At 43.5% G+C, this 22,754-nt stretch overlaps 1 protein-coding gene across 1 annotated transcript in view; it reads right to left on the bottom strand.

Moving 5' to 3' along the window:
• Nucleotides 1–21,695, bottom strand: part of LOC143136317 (NACHT, LRR and PYD domains-containing protein 3-like) — a 286,890-nt gene extending 265,195 nt beyond the window's left edge. Inside the window, exon 1 of the mRNA XM_076297033.1 lies at nt 21,546–21,695. Coding sequence (XP_076153148.1) covers nt 21,546–21,613 — 68 coding nt within the window. The 5' untranslated portion in view covers nt 21,614–21,695. The remainder of the gene's footprint in view (nt 1–21,545) is intronic.
• Nucleotides 21,696–22,754: the final 1,059 nt, after the last annotated feature.

A 22,754-nucleotide genomic window follows, 5' to 3' on the forward strand; every position in this document is an offset into this window, starting at 1 on the left:
ACTACATTCACAAAATGTCTGACAGTTCTTGCAAAATAAAACACTCGCCTCAAAAGTTTGACTTGTGCTCAGAAGTGTTCCCTTAATTGTTTTGAGCAGTATATTTAAGATGTATGCATAGGTTTGGTCTACAAACAACTTTTTTCAGATTTTTTTGAAGAGGGTGACCTGTCAGCCACTGGGTGATTTGACACGGAATGACCCAGCAGGCGTGTTAGTGGTGTGGCGAACGAGGCTGGAAGTAATGTCCATGTAGCGCTAGCTTCTGTCTTCTGACCGTGTGCCTCTCCGCAATCGTGGCGACAGTAACGTGGTGGAGCCTTTGTCTAATGCCACTGGGTATGTTAGACGAAGTCGAAGTGCTCATAGGACAGTTAGGGGCAACGTAGAGGCAGGGTGGGGAGTCGCAATGAGAATGACAGTAGGCCTAGTCCGAGCTGTGCAAATTCTCTTTACTCTGCGTGCTCGCGAGGCAGATCTGGCCGTGCTGCTCGCAGCAGGAGCAGAGGCGGTGTGACACGGGGCAGAGGAGCCATTAGGCCTGATACATAAATTCTTCTTTTTTTTGTCAGCCATTTATTAGTAATGATTTACACTGTTGATTTACTATCTATTGCCCTGAACTATTTACCTGAGCATTCAGTATTGTGCAATATAGCATACAGAAGGTGAGGGACATTTTGGGGGGAAAGAAGTGCTGCATTTTATCATTCAAACATGTGACTTTTCATGAAAATTCTATAATCCAAGATGGCCACCACCACATGACGTCATAATATGCGAATTAGATGGGAAAATGTAATCCCTACATAAACTTTGGGTCATCCTTAATATTGCTTAATTTACAGAAAGTCTCTATCTCTTATCACTTTTAAGATATAGCCTTTTGAATTTAAGATCGAAAATCGAACTCAAAATTTGAATTCAAAATCGAACGTTTCGAAAAAAAAAACCTCTGGCGCCTAAAGGGTTAAGCAAAGACTGGCACATTTAGCGTTAATGCTATGAAGGGCTGATCGACTTGCATATATTATTGTTTCCCTATCACTATAGCGAACAACAACAACAACAGTTAAGTAAACAAATATAAAAAATATCAGGAAATGGACCAACCTTAATGTCTGCAGTTTACAGTGGGGACTAGAAAGTCCCTTAGCGAGAAGCTGAACTCCAGAATTTCCCAGGTCATTGTGACTCAGATCCAACTTCATCAGGGAGTTTGGTGACTGTAGAACAGTAGCCACAATTCCACAGGACTTCTCTGTGAGTTTACAGTCAGCAAATCTGCAACAACATTTGACAGAATTATGTCGAACTTCAATAAAGAATGATAACATTGTAAAACTGTAGTTTAACACTGTGTAAAGCGCCATGAGACATGTGCAATGTTTTGGCGCTCTATACGTGAAATTAAAGGACAGGTTCGGTATTTTACACTTAAAGCCCTGTTTTCAGATTGTTTCTGATTAAATAGAACAGTTAAGATTGAAATTTGGACATATACTGCTGGTCTGAGAGTTTTCGGTTTCTGTGGTAGCGCCCCCCCCCCCCCCCCCCACCTCCACAATGGCTGCCTAGGTGCACTGGAACAATCCTTCCTAAAACGCATTAAACTTTTGTTTACAAAGACGTGAAACTCACCGAGTGGTCAGGGGTATTCACTGATATGCTCACACAAAAATCGCTGCAAAAGATGCTTTCCAACAGGTTTTATCATAGTTTTTGTGCAACTATGTGCTGTGAGGTACGGTATTACTCTGCCGCCGGAAACGGAAATCGGGTTGTTTGTATTCTTTCTGTAGTCTTATGCAGTCGCGGTATCGTAGGCTACGCTATCCAAACATGTTTAAAAGGACCAACCTTAATTTCTGCAGTTTACAGTGGGGACTAGACAGTCCCTTAGAAAGAAGCTGAACTCCAGAATCTCCCAGGTCATTCTGACTCAGATCCAGCTCTATCAGGGACTTTGGTGACTGTAGAACAGTAGCCACAATTCCACAGGACTTGTCTGTGAGTTTACAGTCAGCAAATCTGCAACAACATTTGACAGAATTATGTCGAACTTCAATATATTACGCAAGGTTACTATAAATCAAATTGACTAAATAGTTAAATGCTGAAAGAATGACACAAGTGTAAAACTGTAGTTCCCTCACTATCTAACTGGTGTTGATTTTTATTATGCTGCATTTTGATTTGCTGACAGATACGTTACCTCTAAACAAGTAATACTATTATTTAATTAATATACAAATTGCCGTTTTCATGTTGAATAACGCACAACATATATTAATCTGCCTAATGTTAAGGCATATGTAAAATTCCAAATGAGTAACTTTATGACAATATAGTATAAAGGGAACCTTTATATCTGCAGTCTGCCTGGCCTTACACCAACCTTAATGTCTGGAGTTTAGACAGTCCCTTAGCGAGAAGCTGAACTCCAGAATCTCTCAGGTCATTCTGACTCAGATCCAGCTCTATCAGAGAGTTTGGTGACTGTAGAACAGCAGCCACAATTCCACAGGACTTCTCTGAGAGTTTACAGTCAGCAAGTCTGCATAACAACATGAGAACAGATAAAATATTACAGAGATGGATAAATGGAAGGAATAAACAGTGCCAAGATGAATCAACATAATCATGAGTAATGGTAGATCATTCCCATGCACACTATGCTTAAACCAACACACACACACACACACACACACGCACACACACATACACACACATATACACACACACATACACACACACACACACACACACACACACACACACACACACACACACACACACACACACACACACACACACACACACGTGACTGTGAGACCTGCACAAGATTTCCAATATACTTGTACTTGTACCTGGGTAAAATGGCAAATAAAGATAAACTGAACTGAACGGAACATTTACACAACACACACCCACCCACGGAGAGAGAGAGGGACAGAGACAGAGAGAGAAAGATTAAATAATATAAAACTATGCCACAGTAAACCTTCATGATTCAGTCTGTAACTGAACTGAAATAATATTTAATAATATCAACCATAACAAAACCATAACAGAACCACAACCTTTATGATTGCTGCTTAGTCATAAAAATAATCCTTTACAAAGACATGTTTAACACCAACCTTAATGTCTGTAATTTGCAGTTAGAACTAGACAGTCCATTAGAGAGAAGCTGAACTCCAGAATCTCTCAGGTCATTGTGACTCAGGTCCAGCTCTATCAGGGAGTTTGGTGACTGTAGAACAGTAGCCACAATTCCACAGGACTTCTCTGAGAGTTTGCATTCAGCAAGTCTACATAACAACAGGTGAACAGATAAAATAATGTAATATAAAACATGTTCAATTATATATTTTTTTTCATATATAAGTCGCACCTGACTATAAGTCGCAGGACCAGCCAAACTATGAAAAAAAGTGCGACTTATAGTCCGGAAAATACGGTATTAATGTAACAATTAATGTAACAATTATCCAACTTATGTTCCCATTTTTTATTGTATTTACTTGTGATGAATCATTTTTTTAGCGTACAAAATAGCATACATTTAATGGTGATAATAATGTCATTAAAAGCAGACAAAAATGCAATTAAGTTAGAATATGACACAAGACGTTGACAGAATAGTTTGCCATCATCTTTGTCTAAGTGTAGGTTATCTTTTATTAGGCCTATGAGGTAAAGGTAGAGAAAGGAACATGTGGTTTAATCTGTGCTGCGTCAAAATCTAAGATATGTTATTTAAACCTACACATTTCTCCACTTTCTTACTCGACCTCTTTCTTATCTTCAAATGTCTTCTTAAGTGACACCCCAAAACATTATTGCACAGGCAGCACACACAGGACTCTTACAAGTAGCAAAGAACTGGCATGACCGATGTACCGAATAACCTATAGCCTAAGCCTAATATGTTCATATGTCTTCCAACAAACATAAAAATGGTGCAACAATCTAATCTTAAATAATTACAATTATTTATATCTGTGTGTGGTATATAGCCTACTTGGGATGCTTACATGCAGATGTCAAAGTATTCCTATACTTTGCTATTCCTATTTTATATACTTTGATATTCCTATTTTCGTAATGATGTGAATTAATGTGTACTGTAGATCTGAAGTTTAAACGATAGGCCTACCTGTGACATGCAGTCACCTGACATCACCATCAACTTAGAGGATATTTCAGAACTATTAACGTGGACAGCTCCCCTTAAGAGCATCTTAAGAGCAGTGGGCTAGCGTTCAAGCTACGAGCATGTCCGGGAAATAGTCAGAAAAAACAAACGAACGATCTTAAGATGATTCGTATAAAACCCTCGTAAATTTGTGTATCCATCGTTATCGGGAAACCGGGCCCTGCACAAGATTTCCAATGCACTTGTACTTGTACCTGGGCAAAATGGCAAATAAAGATGAACTGAACGGAACGGAACCATAACCTTTATGACTGTGCCGCATATTCATAATAATTATTCTTTACAAAGACATGTTTAACACCAACCTTAATGTCTGTAGTTTGCAGTTATTACTAGAAAGTCCCTTAGAGAGAAGCTGAACGCCAGAATCTCTCAGGTCATTGTGACTCAGGTCCAGCTCTATCAGGGAGTTTGGTGACTGTAGAACAGTAGCCACAATTCCACAGGAATTCTCTGAGAGTTTGCAATCAGCAAGTCTATATAACAACATGAGAAAAGATAAAACATTACAGAATTGATAAATGAAAAGGATATTGTTTAAGGTGCCCCAATAAATCAACATAGGCTACTCAAGAGATATTTCGCCTGCAATGGCAGTACACAGATCATTAAATGTCCCATATTATACTTCTTTTTCACCAAGTCAAAATAGACCTATGGGTGTCACAAAACATGTCCCTGAAGCTGTTTGCAAAAAATTCCCCTCAGATTACACATTATCAGCAGCTCCATTCTTGCCAGTTTCAGTCCCTTTCAGAATAGGCTGTTTCTGGGGCCTGTTGCCTTAAATGTGAATGAGCTGCTGTTGGCCATGCCCCACTCTGGAACTGATTCCATGTTTACGTAAACAGGCAGCATGGTCGAAGCATTACTGTCTATGGGGCATACAAGTCGGTGTTGGTGACACGGTGATGGAGGATTCTCCAACAGAAAGCCTCTGACTGCCAGTGATACAATGCAATTTGTTATACAGGAATAATAAAGAATGTGTGACAAACGTCATTGACGGTTCTGTTTGCATTTTCATAGTAAAGTAGCCTAATAGTCAAGTTATTGGAGTTTAGCTGAAACGTCTGCTAAATACAATTACCATATGTGAAGATGCTGACTATATAATGACAGTGTCCTGGACCTGCAATTTTTTTCCTGAGTTGGAATCAGAGCTAGTGAGCGGAGCTGAGCGGTGCGAATATCCCGCTCCTCGCTCAGGTGGCTGTTCACTCGGCCGCTCCTCCGCTACTCAAATTCACATCCGGCATGCTCCACTCAATTTTGCTCCCCGCTCCACTTAAAAATCCTCCCGCTCCAGTGAAATCGCTCCACGCTCACTCCAATTTAAAAGAGGGAGAAATAATCTACAAGCCGAATTGTCACCTTAAACAGAAAACTTAAATCCTAAAGAACTAAGAGCAACGGCAATATATTTCACTCATAGAACATTTATTTTAAAAGATAGTGCAACACCGATAAGGCAACGAACAAGCTTGGCAACATCAATACACATAAGCCTAAAACTAAAGGGATCAGTGGGATTAATTTGCCCGAAGAATACAGGCTTAGCATCCAAGTTTTACTTTAGCCTTCTACTTGATATGAAGCATATTCAAATTTGTCTTTGCTCTGCGTAGCATACACTCATGTTTCCTTTCTAAAATATTTAGCGAACTCCATCCCCATCAACAAACTTACAATGGCCAATCTTTGACATTTAACTGTCTTGGTTTTATTAGGAAGATGTGAGTTCTGGCCCAGAATATCATAAGACCGGCCCTGGCCTAGAGCAGTACTAGACTAGCCTGGGTGAACCCAGAGTAACTAGTGTTAGCAAATTTTTATTTACTCTGCAGGTCAGTCTGGAAAGGATCCCATTACATTGACAACCCCAACTTTTTATGACTTCCAGGGATGCAACCAGCAATACTATTAAACTTACATTAGTGCATTAAACTCTAACCAAATCGTAATCGAATGTTTCGAATTGCAGTTGTATTCTCAATTCTAAAGAAATAGCACATTCCAAACAGTAGTGACTTCAACATTATATTTAGTCACTATTGTTATCAGTCTCCCCATCAGAAACTCACCGTCCATTTCTGGAGCACCTCACAGCTGGGAGCAGTCTCCTGCGTCCCTCATCTGATGTGTTGTATTTCTTCAGGTCAAACTCATCCAGCACCTTCTCAGACATCAGAAGCATGTGGGCCAGTGCTGAACAGTGGGCAGGAGACAACTTCTGTGTGATGTTCTTTGGTGATGACAAGTATGCCTGAATTTCTTTGTGTATGGAATCATCATTCATTTCAAATAAGCAGTGGAAAAGATTGATGCATTGTTCAGGAGAGGGACCTTCTCTGTTGAGCTTCTTCATGTACTGACATATTTCCTTGATGCTATATGAGCTGTTGTGTGTCTGGTTCAGTAGACCTTGCAGAAGTCTGTGATTGCTCTCCAGAGAAATGCCCATAAGGAAGCGAAGGAATAGATCCAGGTGTCCGTTCTGGCTATCCAAAGCCTTATCAACTGCACTCTTAAGTAAAACATGTAAGTTGTCTTCAGTTTTTAATCCTAATACTGACTGAAGAGAAGATAAAAGTGATGGATTGAGTTCATCTCTCTGCTCATCAGTGATGAGGGATTTCAGAGCTTCAAGGTTCTTAGCCAAATACGAGTGAAACACAAACACAGCAGCCAGAAACTCCTGGACACTAAGATGCACAAAGCAGTAGACCTTCCTCTGGTGAAACACAGATTCTGTCTTGAAGATCTCAGTGCACATGCCAGAGTACACTGAGGCTTCACTGACATCAATGCCACACTCTCTCAGGTCTTCCTCATAAAACATGAGGTTGCCATTCTCTAGATTCTTGAAAGCCAGTTCTGCCAGCTTCAGCAGTAGTTTTTTCTGAGATTTCAGAAGTTTCTCTTGATTTGCTTTAGTTCCACTCTGATATTTCTGATCCTTCTTGGTGGTTTGGATGAGCAAGAAGTGTATGAACATCTCAGTCAGTGTTTTAGGAATGTCTTTGATGTTCTCCTTTTCCAACATCTGCTGAAGTACAGTAGCTACAATCCAACAGAACACTGGAATGTGGCACATGATGTGGAGACTTCTGGATGCCGTAATGTGTGAGATGATTCTGTTGGCCTGACTCACATCATTGATTTTCTTCCTGAAGTACTCTTCTTTCTGTGGGTCATTGAATCCTCGTACTTCTGTTACCTGGTCAATGTACTGAGCAGGAATCTGACTGGCTGCTGCTGGTCGTGAAGTTATCCAGATGAGTGCAGAGGGAAGCAGAGTTCCCTGAATGAGGCTCGTCATTAGAACATCCACTGATGATGTTTGATTCACATCAGACAACTTACTGTTTTGTTCCAGATTCAGAGTCAACCGACTCTCATTCAAACCATCAAAGATGAACACAACCTGACAGTCTTTGTATCCCTCACAATCATTAAGCTCCTTCAGCTCAGGGTGGAAGTCAAGCAGGAGCCTGTGAAGACTGTACTGATCATCCCTGACTAAATTAAGCTCACGGAAAGAAATGGGAAACATAAAATCTACATCCTGATTGGCTACCCCATCTGTCCAATCAAGAATGAACTTTTGCACTGAGACTGTTTTTCCAATGCCAGCAACACCTTTGGTCTTCACAGTTCTGATGTGCTTCTCCTGTCCAGGTAAGGGCTTGAAGATGTCATTGCAGTTGATTGGTGTGTCTTCTGTGGGTTGAGATCTGGATGCTGACTCTACCTGCCAAACCTCATGATCCTTATTCACCCCTTCACTCTCTCCCTCTGTGATGTAGAGCTCTGTGTAGATTTTATTGAGGAGTGTCTTAGCTCTTGGTTTGATGATGTCTTCAGATATGTTCTCAAACCTCCTCTTCAGACTGGCTTTGTGACTCTTTATAACTCTCCTCAGGTCCTCGTCTGTTTAAAAAAAAGACAAGTCAATAAAGACAGTTAGGTCCGGTTGAAGTTCGGTGTGATATTGACCTAAAGTGCCTTGAAACATGATACAGAGTGTGAACTTTTGTCTCATAGCTCATCTCACCCCTGCACTCCGAAATCTGGCGCTAGTTAGCCGATGCTACCAACAGTTTTTCAATGGGGGAGCCTTGGGCATCGGCTAGCCATGCAAATAAATCACTGTTTTACACCATTTACGAGGCTCAAAGTAGCTCCACCCTTCATTGGTAGACTTCCGAGGGTCCTGACATTTAAAACGAGACATTGAGAACTTTGAAAAAGCACTGGTAGTTTATTTACAAGACGATTTATACAGACAGTACCTTCAGGAAGTTTACCGTTCGCCGCCATCTTGAATTTAGTCACGATAAGTCGAGCGCCGAGTAGAATGAACAGGTATGATAAGGGATCAGGTTCCAAAAATAATTCTGTGGAATTGCATGGATTACAGTTGCTTCCAGTAGTAGCAACTGGAATCCATGCATTTCCACGGAACTATTTTTGGAATCTGAAAAATAATTCCATGTAAATGCATGGATTCCAGTTGCTTCCAGTAGCAGTTTAATTTCAGTTTAATTTCTGATTGTACAAGAGGCATTCCATAAGTCATCACGAGAAGCGATATTTTCAGGACATCCCCAGTCGAGCACTTTACAGCTAGTAATTACTCTACATTTTGCATTGAAATGTCTGACATGAAAATTCCATTCATTCCAAGGGAGAGAGAGAGCAGCAATTTCATAATATTTGAGTGAGAAAATGGAGTATGAGAATATGAGACTTAAACAATGCACCAACAGGTATTCTCACTTGATACATCAACATGTTGTTATCTATTTGTGTCTGCCCCAGAACATATTAAAAAATACTGTAATTACCCATAAACATTAAGTATCCGTTGACAAAATAGGCCTATAACCAAAACATAATTTGCAATATTTGTAATTATTCTGTTTGTTAACATTCATTCTCAGAGGAACAAATATAATCAATACAATGTTTAAAAAGTCAAAATGTATACTCACCTAGTTCCCTCTTTCTGCCTGGTGTATGTTCAGTGTGCAGGTGTCTTCTGCTGTTGATCATGCCTGTGTGTTCACCCTGTGTGCTCATATCTGTGTGTTCATCCAGAGGAGGCTGTAGAGGAGGCTGGGTTCTGCATGTCTTCCCACACTGGGGACAGACTTGGTCTCCTGGTAGTCCAGGCTGCTCCCAGTAGCTGATGATGCACTGCCTGCAGAAACTGTGTCCACAGGTGATGATGACTGGGTTCCTCAGTACCTGCTCACACACTCCACACCTGGACTGATCCTGGATCAGATCAACCCTTAATCTGCAGGAACAGTCACAGATTTAAAGGATCCATTCCACAAAAGACAGACATACCAGACCTATTAATAATAATATTGAATAATAAAGAAATTAGAACTGGAATTTCACAAAAATAATTTGTTGAAATGTCATTATACTAATTTGTACACTTTACTAATTTGTATATCATTTATACAGAATCTGATCATTTGAATGGGTTGTAGGCAGGGCCATCGCAAGGGGAGGGCGAATTTGGCCATCGCCCAGGGCCTCGAATCTGATAGGGCTCGCACCTGGCCAAAGATGACATTAAGCGTTTTTTCTTCATTAACACCTATTGTAACCGTATGTAAGAAATGTATTTCAATTAATCATAAAATGGCCCTGATATGTCACTAGACATTAAGAAATCATGTTCATTTCAAATACTTATATCCATAGGCGTGCATACATAGACACTAGGTGGTGCTAAAGCACTAGGAAGTTTGCCCTTTATCAACGAAAATGCCCTTTTTTTTAAATTATTAATATTATTAAGATTTTACTGAGGTCGGTTTTGAAATGATCTTTTGAAAACCTGAGCCATTAAAAACGACTGAAACAATGCCCCGAAATGAGCCACCTCCTTGCGCACACCCGACCAGCCTATCTCTCTTCCTTTGTCACGTGAACTCGCGCGTTCGCGCGCAGGGCACGCCAGACACCATAGCAGTTCAGTAAGCGTCTTCAGATAGCAGGCATGGTCGCTGACAGGCTGCTTCTCCCGTGACCCATCAGCCAGGTAACATATTACAGATCAAGCAAAATCTTACAGTTTGCCCTCTAAGCCCAACATGTAATAATTTTGTTGTGCAGTAAAATGTCTCATACAGCATCAAACAACTAAGCATTTTAGCCGACTGGTCACATGATACAGTTTTACGCTGTAGCCCAAGTCAATGAAAGATAACGTGAGGACGACCACATAGGCTACAAATAATTTCGGTGGAGTTTGCAATTGCAAATCTATGTGTTAAGTTTTCTGTTGTATAGGTTTTGTTAGGCAACATAAATTATCACATTTTGGTCTCTTTATTGTCTTAATTGTATTTACTAATTGCAGCACAAGTCAAATTTCATTCAACATGTGCGTGCAATTTTTTTATATATAATTAAGTGTTCCACGTGCGCTAAAATGTGCCCCCCCCCTCCTGAGCACCTGCCCCCCAAAATGTCTGTGCACGCCACTGCTTATATCACTGACAACAGTAGTCCGGCCAGGATATTGTCATTTAAAAAGTGAAGTTGCAACCCTCAACTGATGTTGATGTTGTGTTTTGTCATGTCATGTCATGTCATGTTGTGTTTTGGCCTGATGCCCCACCCTCCACCTATCTACTAATCACAAAGTCAGTAGTGTTTTGGCATCCGATTGGCAACCTCGAGTCAGGGGGGAGGGGGAGGGGATACACCACTCTACAGTAATTTGAAAGTGATTGCAGTACCAGTTTTGGCCACAATCTTACATATGGTTCCTTTAACAACGGTTAAACAACGATCAGTGATCACCAAATTTCTCTCATATTGTTCCTCATAATCACTAAGAACCTTCAAAAAATGTAGCATAAAGTCATTGTGAACTTTAGGCTACCTGACGTGACAGCATGTTTCTTCAATTTCCTTCCTTCACCGACGCCAATGGAAAAGACGATCGGTGATCACCAAATTTCTCTCTCATATTGCTCCTCATAACCCCTGAAAACTGTCAAAAAATCTAGCACGACGTTGTGTGTGTGTGTGTAGAATTGCATGTGACTGATAAGTGTAGAACTGACACTCAACTGTTTAACCCTTTATGGTTATGGTTATGGTTATGGTTATGGATTTAGCAGACGCCTTTGTCCAAAGCGATTTTTAGCGGCTTTAGGCGCCAAAGGTTTTTTTTTTCTCTAAACGTTCGATTTTGACATCTTAATTTCAGGCTAAAACAGGACTTTAAGTGTAAAATACCGAACTTGTCCTTTAATTTCACTTATAGAGCGCCAAAACATTGCACATGTCTCATGGCGCTTTACACAGTGTTAAAACTACAGTTTTACAATGTTATCATTCTTTATTGAAGTTCGACATAATTCTGTCAAATGTTGTTGCAGATTTGCTGACTGTAAACTCACAGAGAAGTCCTGTGGAATTGTGGCTACTGTTCTACAGTCACCAAACTCCCTGATAGAGTTGGATCTGAGTCACAATGCCCTGGGAGATTCTGGAGTTCAGCTTCTCTCTAAGGGACTGTCTAGTCCCCACTGTAAACTGCAGACTTTAAGGTTGGTCCATTTCCTGATATTTTTTTATATTTGTTTACTTAACTGTTGTTGTTGTTGTTCGCTATAGTGATAGGGAAACAATAATATATGCAAGTCGTTCAGCCCTTCATAGCATTAACGCTGAATGTGCCAGTCTTTGCTTAACCCTTTAGGCCCCAGAGGATTTTTCTCGAAACGTTCGATTTTGAATTCAAATTTTTGTGAGTTTGATTTTCGATCTTAATTTCAAAAGGCTATATCTTAAAAGTGATAAGAGATAGAGACTTTCTGTAAATTAGAGAAATATTAAGGATGACCCAAAGTTTATGTATCTAATTTGCATATTATGACATCATGTGGTGGTGGCCATCTTGGATTATAGAATTTTCATGAAAATGTTTGAATGATAAAATGCAGCACTTCTTTCCCCCCAAAATTTCCCTCACCTTCTATATGCTATATTGCACAATACTGAATGCTCAGGTAAATAGTAAGTAGTAAACAAACTGTGTAAATCATTACTAACTAGATGTACCGCAGAGCGGTACAAAATATGACCGCCGCCCAGTCCAGCAAATTTTTTCAACAAAAAGAAATCACGCTGAAAGGCCTATATGATTCTAACTGTCTCACTAAATTGCATTATCCACACTCAATTCTCACTGGTATCTGCTAGACAACAAGTACCAAAACATGATTAGTTCATAGATTTTCACATGTAAAATTCATTTTATACAACCCCACCTCCATCTTGCCTGTTCATAATTCTGAGAAATTCTTGATTGTTTGTGTTATGTTTATGTTATGTGTGTGGGTGTGTGTGTGTGTGAGTGTGTGTGTGTGCGTGCTTGTGTGTGTGCCTGCGTATGTGTCTGTGCATGGAAGCGTACATATGTTTACTGTGTGAGTATGTGTCATACGTATGATTACTGTATGTGTGTGTGTGTATCTGTTTGTGCACATGAAATGGGTTAACATGACCCCTGGAGGCAAATATACGGAAAAAAATGGTCATCCTAGGCCCTACAGTTCTCAAGATATTCACAGAGAACTGTGTCTGGCCTACCCTCCTTTCGGGGGGTCCAGTCCAGCGGGGGGGCTACAGATCAAAACGAAAAATGACGGTTCCATGCTATCTATGTGGGGGTACATGCCCACCAAGTTTTGTGTACCCCGGTCTTTCAGTGTCCCGGGAATCCTTGTTGGTGTACGTCACTAAATGTACACATAAATTATTTTATTGTAAGGCCCCCCATGAACGAAAGTACACAAAACTTGGCATGCATTCGGAGGGTGTCATAATGATCCTACACTTTCAATTTCGTGCAGTTTTGACCATGTCAGCCAGAGATATTGTGATGAAAACACCTAATTGTTTGCTTTTGAATTTTTAACTAGGTGGCGCTATACATGAAATAAGTGGTAATGGGATGGGTTGACATGGCCCCTTGAGATCAATATACAAAAAAAAGGTGGACCTCCTAGGCCCTACGGTTCTCGAGATATTCACAGAAAACTGTCTCCGGCCACCTACAGGCCAGTTGGTGTATAGTAACATAAATTAATTTATTGTGTGGCCCCCCATGAACGGAATTCCACGAAACTTGGCGTGGATAATGATCCTACACTTCCAATTTCGTGCAGTTTTGACTAAGTTAGGTCACAGATACCTGCGATTACAACACCTCATTTTTACTTTTTTGTGTTTAACTAGGTGGCGCTATACATGAAATGAGTGGTTATGGAATGGGTTGACATGGCCCCTTGAGATCAACATACAAAAAAAAATGGTTCTCCTAAACCCTACGGTTTTTGAGATATTCCCAGAAAACTGTGTCTGCCCTACCCTCCTTTCGGGGGGTCCAGTCCAGCGGGGGGGCTACAGATCAAAACGAAAAACGATGGTTCCATGCTATCCATGTGGGGTTACATGCCCACCAAGTTTCGTGTACCCCGGTCTTTCAGTGTCCCGGGACTTATTGACGGAAATTTGGGCATGCGAAAAAGAAAAAAAAAAAAAAAAAAAAAAAAAATCTGACTAAACCTATATGACCGCCGCTTCGCTGCGGGGTGGTCATAATAAATGGCAGAAACAAACCGAATGCATGTAGCAGTAGGCTGGCCTTTTGCTGTAGAGATTTTCCATTTACTACATACAGTAGGCACTCTGATTCCATGTATGGGGCACATATATATTATTCAGATGACACACAAACACAAGTAGACAAGACCTGTTTAGTTCAAAAGCTCACTTGCCACGGCAAGGCACAGATCAGGAGTGAGATGACCAGACAAGACGAGAGACAATGTTAGTATTTTTTTTCTTTTTGTTGTTTTTGTTGATGTTTTTTGGTTGTTTTTTTAGCTGACAGACACACACATCACAAGGACATGAACACACAAAAAAGAACACATATTGTACACTAAATGGTCAGGGAAATAGATAGGCTAGTAAATCAACAGTGTAAATCATTACTAATAAATGGCTGACAAAAAAAAAGAATTTATATAGCAGGCCTTTTGCTGTAGAGATAATGACTCCCTATCCATACATACATTCTAGGGGTGTAACGGTACATGTATTCGTATTGAACCAAAACAGTACGGGCGTCACGGTTCAGTGCATAAATTTACACGGAGAATACACGGTATAAAACATAAAACTCATGTGCAGATTAATTAATGTAATGCGGAATTACTGTTAAATACGAGAGTTACGAGAGTTCTTTAGCGACACCTTTAGCAGCACTAAGCGAGTGGTGGCGACCCACAGGAGTTAGAGGACCCGCTGGTCTCTTTTAAGATCGCAAGTTTGAGAACTTCAGTTACAGTAGCCTAGTACAGGCGAGAGATGAAACTGTGTGTCGGTGTTGTTCAGCAGTTGTTAGTGGGTGGAAATCGAACATGCTACAGTGGAAATCGAACATGCTACACATATTTGACGCCATCACCCAGATGATTGTAGGCTACCAATCAATCACTGAAACTGTTTACATCTTACAAACTTCAGGCTGTTGCAGATAGATAGGGGAGAGACTGTATGACACTACTGTAGGTTGAACAGCCTGAGACATGCACAATAATAAAAAAAAAATGCTTTCTGCTTGTGTAGCATTTAATATGAGAACAGCTTTGATTATCAGTTACCATGGTAATGACAAGTTTGGGGGGTGTTGAAGTTCCGGGGTGGAAGAGATCTCGTGGTTGTAAGTTGTGGAGCCGCCATTAAACGGAGAGCCATTGTCTCATCCAAAGATTTACGTATCAGTGTGCATGTTCTTAAGTGAGCCTTACCTCGGACGCTACATTGGTGACAGCGGTGTTTAAAAGGACTTGTATTTTATTTCTTTCGAACTTTTTCCGGATTAATCGGAACACTGACATATCTTTGATTATGGACGGCTACAGAGCTTACCACGACTGGGATGAGGATGCAGTCAAGTTTGGTGCCTCGCACCGCGTTGATACTAACGTGAGTAGCAATTTGAAGATTGAACTCCCCCCTCCCTTCAAAGGCGATGGCACAAAGTCCTTTGCAACATGGAGCAAGCAGTTCGAAGCTGCCGTGCGGGCGCACACAAGGGGAGGTACAGGAGCACGTTATTTGGCTACTCTTACGACACTGCTACCAACTAAGTTGGATGGGGCTGCGTTCATTTTGTGGGACAGTTTGCCATCTGATGTTCAAAGTGATTATGAGAGTGTAAAGGAAAGGCTATTGGATGCCTTTGGACAGAAACAATTTATTTTGTATTTCCAAACATGTCTGAATGCTCGCCCCAGGAATGCAAATGAAAGTTTGGAGGTGTTTGCAGCCGATATCTCAAGACTGGTACTGGAGGCATTTCCAGATTATGACAAAGTTGCACAAGATGGGGAAAAATTCCGTAGATTTCTTGCAGGCCTGGACCCGGCCTTACAGACTAAGTGTCATGAGATGGGGGCCAGTAACTTGGAGGAGGCCATGGCAATTGCAGCGCGCTGTGAGCGTGCAAGGCAGGCTCTGTGTGTGAACGCGCGGGTTCCCCAAATGACCCCTCTGCAGACCAATGTGTCAGCTTTGGATTCTGTTGACTGCAATTCTACAATGACAGCCGGACTCTTGAGTGCGGTTGAACGTCTGTCTGTGAAAGTGGACAGCTTACAGACAGAGTTGCGAGACATTAAAGGCAGTAGCTGCAGGACGGGATATGACAAACCAGAAACTTATCGCTTCAGAGGGCATGATCAACGTAGTCTCTCTCCATATCGGACTCCACGCGGTGGTTGCAGGTGTGACTGTGGGGAGTATGGCTGCCGTTCAGCGGCTGCTGAATTCAATATGAGGGGGCGTTCTCCACAGCGTTTCGGCAACTCACAGGCCTAGCGCTGGTCATCCCAGGAGAGGCTGGATGCTCGGACGACGGCAGCTGGACCCTGGACCTCTCGTGACACAGAGGGGACTTCCAGACGGTGGGTGAGATTTCTGTCCCCAGGGCGCCGCTCCCCCTCTCCTGCACATGCGAGACGAGAGCAGGGAAACTCCCAGTGACTGGCGTCGTGGCCCAGACGCCAGTTTTGCCTGTGGAGGGCCATCGCCACAGTCCTGTTGACATGTCCGCCACTTTCCCTTGTGATAGCCAGACTTTTGATGACTCTGTTAAACACACATCATATGTAAAAGGACTCATTGAGGGTTATTAGGTCACAGTTCTAATGGACACAGGTTCAAGTGTGTCACTGATCACAGACAGTTTCAGAATGTCCATCCCCTCACTTCGCAGACGTGTTTTGAATAAGCAGTACATACTGGCTAGGGCTGTCAATGGGCAACTATTAGATACGCTGGGGACTCTGTCACTGTCTATACACATGGGTAACGAGTACTGGGAACAAGAGGTACATGTCGTACCTGACGCCACACAGAATGTGTTGCTGGGCTGGGACTTCCTGTGTCAACATCATGCCGTACTAGATATAGCCCAGGGCTCAATTAAGCTGAGGAACATTATCATTCCCCTGATGCGTACCAGTGATTTTGTCCCTGATTGTTGCAACATTTCTATTTCCACTGTTGTAACTGTGCCTCCTCTCAGCGAGATGATTGTGCCAGTGCACTTAAAGACTTCAGACAATACAGGGGCCCCTGTGTGCTCATATGTGGGCTACCTGGAACCAGAAATTCGAGACAATAAGCAGCTAGTGATGGCCCGTACGGTTGCCCAGGTTAGTAATGGCAGGACTGTGGCCCGGCTGCTCAACCCCACAGAACAAACATTGACACTCCATCCGGGGTCGCACCTGGGCCTGTGCTATCATGTCAATGAAAGTGACCTTGCCACTCCAGTGGACGTGCGGCAGTGCAGCCCGGTGGCTTCCTTTTTGCCTGATTTGTCTGAATCACCACTCACATCACAACAGAGGCAGAAGCTTGAGTCCTTGTTGCAGGAGCGCCAGGAGGTGTTCCGACCGGGACGTACACAACAAAAAGCACGTGGCCCTATCAAACACTACATCCGCACTGGCGACCATCCACCAGTTAAACAACGTGCCTACCGTACAGCTCCTGAGAAAAGGCGGGAAATTGACAGGCAAGTGCGGCTTCTTTTGGGGGATGGGGTGATAGAGGAGAGCTGTAGTCCGTGGTCATCTCCTATAATTCTTGTAAAGAAAAAGAACAATTCATGGAGGTTTTGCGTCGACTACAGAAAGCTTAACTCTGTCACCATAAAAGACTCTCACCCTCTGCCGCGCATCGATGATACCTTGGATGCGTTGTCAGGAGCTACATGGTTTAGTACGCTTGATTTTTCGGATGGCTACTGGCAAGTGGAGGTAGCAGAAGAAGATCGTGAAAAGACGGCCTTCACAACTGGCCGTGGGTTGTACCAGTTCTGTTCTATGCCCATGGGCCTTACCAACGCTCCTGCCACGTTCCAGCGTTTTATGGAACTGGTGTTGAAAGGCCTCCCCTGGAACATCTGCATGGTCTATTTGGACGATATACTTCTATACAGCCGCTCTTTTAATGACCATCTCGCACACCTGGATGAGGTTCTTAAGAGGATAGAAGGAGCTGGACTGAGGCTGAATGCAAGGAAGTGCCACCTGGCCCGGGATCATGTTGTGTTCCTGGGCCATGTGATCTCACATGAAGGGCTACGACCTGACCCACGCAACATCAAAAAGGTACAGTCATGGCCTGTCCCACGGTCAGCAACAGAGGTACGTGCATTTCTCGGACTGAGCTCATATTACAGAAGGTTCATTCAGGGTTTTGCACAACAAGCTGCCCCACTTAACCATTTGATGGGTAAAGACGTGCCTTTTCAGTGGACGTCAGAGTGCCAGGCCTCATTTGACTTTTTGCGTGATGCCCTTTGTTCAGAACCAGTGATGGCTCATCCAGACTTCTCACTGCCATTCACATTATATACAGATGCATCCCAGGTTGCAGTGGGCGCTGTGTTGGCTCAGAAGTCAGATGGCGTTGAGAGAATGGTGGGCTTTGCTAGTCACTCCCTCACAGCAGCAGAGCGGAAATGGTCTACGTTTGATAGGGAAATGTGGGCCATTGTGTGGGCTGTGCGTCACTTCAGACATTACCTGGGGCTCCAGGCGTTTACTATTGTCACTGACCATAGGCCCCTGCTTGGACTACGACATCTCTCCCTGGCTAATGACAGGACAGGACGGCGCACCAGGTGGGCTCTGGAGCTTGACCCTTATGACTGGGTCATAGTTCATAAGGAGGGCTCACGACATGCGAATGCGGACGCACTGTCTCGCCGGCGGCCTTCGGATGATGACTGTGATACTGCCAGCCAGGCCCCTCCCATGAACGTTCATGCAGCAACACAAACAGACGTTGGCAGCGATTTTCCTGTTGCGTGTATAATGGACACCCCACCTCAGGTTCCTGTCAATCCACTAGCAGGTGAGCAGCATTCCCAGCCAGAGACTGACACCACACCAGACCTGCCTATGTTGTACTCTTTGTCTCAGGATGGTACTTCAATCAAGGACATGCAGAGGAACGACACTGATATCAGCTTAGTGATGTCATGGGTGGAAAGTGGCCAGAGGCCCCTGAGGTGGAAGGTGAAAAAGGCCCCTCTAACTGTGAGGCGGTTGTGGAGTGAGTTCCCAGCCCTTACCTTGGTCGATGGACTGTTATGCCACATGTTGGAGCAACCTGGAATTGGGCAGATAGCACAAACAGTCATTCCAGCTGCATTGGTCCCAGAGCTCTTGAGTCAGCTGCATGGAGGCCCACTTGTGGGTCATCTGGCCTTCGAAAAGGTCCTGGCACGAGCATGCCGCATGTGCTTTTGGCCCAGCATGCACCGTGACATACGGAAGTGGTGTGAGGAGTGCTATGCATGCCAGAGGAGGAAGTCACCTGTTCCTAAGTACCAGGCACCTTTGATGAGCTCGCAGGCGGTAAGACCTTTCCAGCGGGTGGCTGCTGACATTTTAGAGCTGCCTGTGACATCTCGGGGAAACAGATATGTGCTGGCTGTAGAAGACTATTATACCAAATATGTGAACTTGTATGCCATACCTGACCAGACAGCAATGACAGTTGCCTCTTGTCTGTTTAATGAGTATGTAATGGAACATGGGGTAATGGAGACATTGCATACAGATATGGGGAGGCAGTTTGAGTCTGAACTAGTCAGGAACATGTGTCAACTGCTAGGTATAAAAAAGACTCGTACTACACCATACAACCCTCGCTCAGATGGCATGGTCGAAAGGCTGAATCGAACTTTAATTGACCAATTGGCGAAGACCCTTCTCTCCTGTGAAGGAGAGTGGGACTCTTTTCTGAAACAGGTCGCTTTTGCCTACAACACTAGTGTGCATGCCAGCTCTGGATTCACCCCTTTCTTCCTCACCCATGGCAGAGAAGCGAGGATCCCAGCTGATGTGCTCCTTGGTCCTCAGACAGCGACAAGTTGGGGAAATACTTGCCCGAGGAGTTTTGCTGCCTCCCTCAGGGCAGGTTTAGAAACAGCGTTCAAGAGAGCCACAGACAATCAGACTGTGGCACAAGAGCGTCAGAAAGCCCACTATGACGTTCACATGAGACACCGTCCGTATGAGGTCGGAGACCTTGTGTGGCTACATGATCCTACAGAGAGCCGTCTCAAGCTGGCACCTCATTGGAAGGGGCCTTACAGAGTGCAAGGACGTTTGGATGTCTCGGGTGAGGTTGGTGTCACCTACGAACTGACCAGTCCATTAGAGGGTAACTCTCCCCTCGTGCGAGCTCATTATAACAGACTGCGCCCGTACACTTTACCGTGGCCTGTCTCTCCCAGAGGTCTACCTGTGACTGCTGGACCTCCAGCACCTCCTGTGGATGACCCGGGGAGCACCAGCACGGCCCTCCAGGAGCATGGTGAGGATCTGGATGGTGACCAGCCTGCTGTGAGTGCCGGATTTCACTCTCCCACAGCCATAGATGGGAGGACCTCACGGGCTGGAAGAGTAGTGCAGCTCCCGAAGAAATTGAGGGACTTTTTTTTATGGACTGACATCACATCGACACGCGTGCATGCGCATTTTCTCTCTTTCTCTCTCTCTCTCTCTCTCTCTCTCTCTCTCCCTCTCTCTCTCTCTCTCTCTCTCTCTCTTCCCCCTGTCTGTTCGGTTACACAATACTCAGGGCAGGATGTTCTGATCTGCTTTATTGTAGCCTTAAGGGGAGGGAGTTTAGTGTGGTATATAATTACTTTGAAGTTATTGTATAATGGATGTGAGTTGCTGGCAGGATGTGTTTTTTTTTTTATTTTGATTTCTCAAGAAACGAGGACGTTCCTTCTTGATGGGGGGGAAGAATGTAGCATTTAATATGAGAACAGCTTTGATTATCAGTTACCATGGTAATGACAAGTTTGGGGGGTGTTGAAGTTCCGGGGTGGAAGAGATCTCGTGGTTGTAAGTTGTGGAGCCGCCATTAAACGGAGAGCCATTGTCTCATCCAAAGATCAGTGTGCATGTTCTTAAGTGAGCCTTACCTCGGACGCTACACTTGTACCGAACTCGTACCGAACCGTGATGTCTGAAGCGAGGTATGAACCAAACTGTGACTTCTGTGTACCGTTACACCCCTAATACATTCCCATCATCTTGCGATAGACTATGCATAGCCTAATGGCTCCCCTGCCCCGTGTCACCACCTCTGCTCCTGCTGCGAGCAGCATGGCCAGATCTGCCTCGCGAAGCTAACGCTACATGGACATTACCTCCAGCCTCGTTCGCCACACCACTAACATGCCTGCTAACTTCCTGATGAACACTCCGACCCCGTGAAACATTGTTCCCACTACTGACATTGGGCAAAGGACCATCTACATTGGGCAAAGGATTTAACGTTTGTGCTTGGTGTAGGGCTAAACTCTCACTTTGTCCAGCTGCACCATTGCAAGGCAGGGACGCATCTGAAGCGTGTTCACTAAACAAATCAACGTCATTTTCTGAAGGCAGATATTCCCCTTCAGAATCAGGGTCCGCGAAAAGAAGACCCAACACTTCATTTTGAGTAAACTTTTTTGATGCCATTAGACGATAATCTAATGCAAATACTCGCTGACGTTGACAATATCGCTCTGATAAAATGCCTCACACGTACATTAGCTCCGCTAGCACGGATTGATTCAATGCGCTCTAGTTTGAAGATTTTGTTTAGAAGCATGGCGATTTTCTGAAAATTTTGTGTGTGTGTGTGTGTGTGTGATGAATTGCATGTGTCCATATCTACAACTGCTCACTTTAGACCTGATGGAACTGGTTCACTGCTGAAGTAGGGCATACCACCCATGGACTCATCACTCTTCATGGACACACAGCTGGGCACTGGAGATGGAGGTCTGTGTGTCTGTGGTCTAGTTACATAAGGAGACACAAGAAACTGAACTACACTCTAAAAGTTTACTGTTAATTTACACAGGTTCACAATGGTGTAGCCTGGGTGTCCCCATGCTGCCTTGCGCGCGATTTGATTCATGCTGTAAGGCAGCCTGGAAACCATGGAGCAAATTTTCGCCTGAGATAGGGAACGATCACAGAACAAGGGGGAAAGCAAAACGATGATGTGCCATGCACAAACGCATTTGATAAACATCCGTGGCACCCAAAAAACGGATCTGGGCATTTTTTTCAAATACGAGAAAATTAACGTTTGGTAAGTGGTGGCGCTAGCCAGGCTATTTATTGGGTGCCACGGATGTCTATCAAATGCGTTTGTGCATAGCTCATCATCGTTTTGCTTTCCCCCTTGTTCTGTGATCGTTCCCTATCTCAGGCGAAAATTTGCTCCATGGTTTCCAGGCTGCCTTACAGCGTGAATCAAATCGCGTGCAAGGCAGCATGGGGACACCCAAGCTAACAATGGTGTAGGCAACGTGCAGAACCCCTAAATCAGGCTTTAGGCTGCAGAAGTGTTACTGCAAGGAGATCATTATTCCCAGTGATTAGCCAAATGATTCCATAATGAGAATACTCTCATGTCTTGTCCATGCTATTTCCCTACAGATAACATCCCAGAGATGGTATTATCAGTCTAATGGCCACTATTGCTATTGAATTCTCTTTGTACTGCTGCTCCCATGAACATTTGGATTCATTTGCACAGTTTACATGTAGGAAGTTCACTGACAACTTAGACAAGGAACCAAACAATTCCAAATACAGACAATGAGGCACCAATGCACCAAAGACCAGAGGGGGTGTTGGGACAGGTATGATGTGTACTGTATCTGTGTACTAACTTACCCTCCATCAGAGTGTGTGGGGACAGGTATGATGTGTACTGTATCTGTGGATTAACTTACCCTCCATCAGAGTGTGTGGGGACAGGTATGATGTGTACTGTATCTGTGGATTAATTTACCCTCCATCAGAGTGTGTGGGGACAGGTATGATGTGTACTGTATCTGTGGATTAATTTACCCTCCATCAGAGTGTGTGGGGACAGGTAT

The sequence above is a fragment of the Alosa pseudoharengus genome, unplaced genomic scaffold, assembly GCF_046254945.1.
Source record: "Alosa pseudoharengus isolate Yale_2024_CS ecotype anadromous, Long Island Sound unplaced genomic scaffold, YU_APseudo_1.1 YU_APseudo_1.1_scf_1, whole genome shotgun sequence".
Classification (NCBI taxonomy): Eukaryota; Metazoa; Chordata; class Actinopteri; order Clupeiformes; family Clupeidae; genus Alosa; species Alosa pseudoharengus.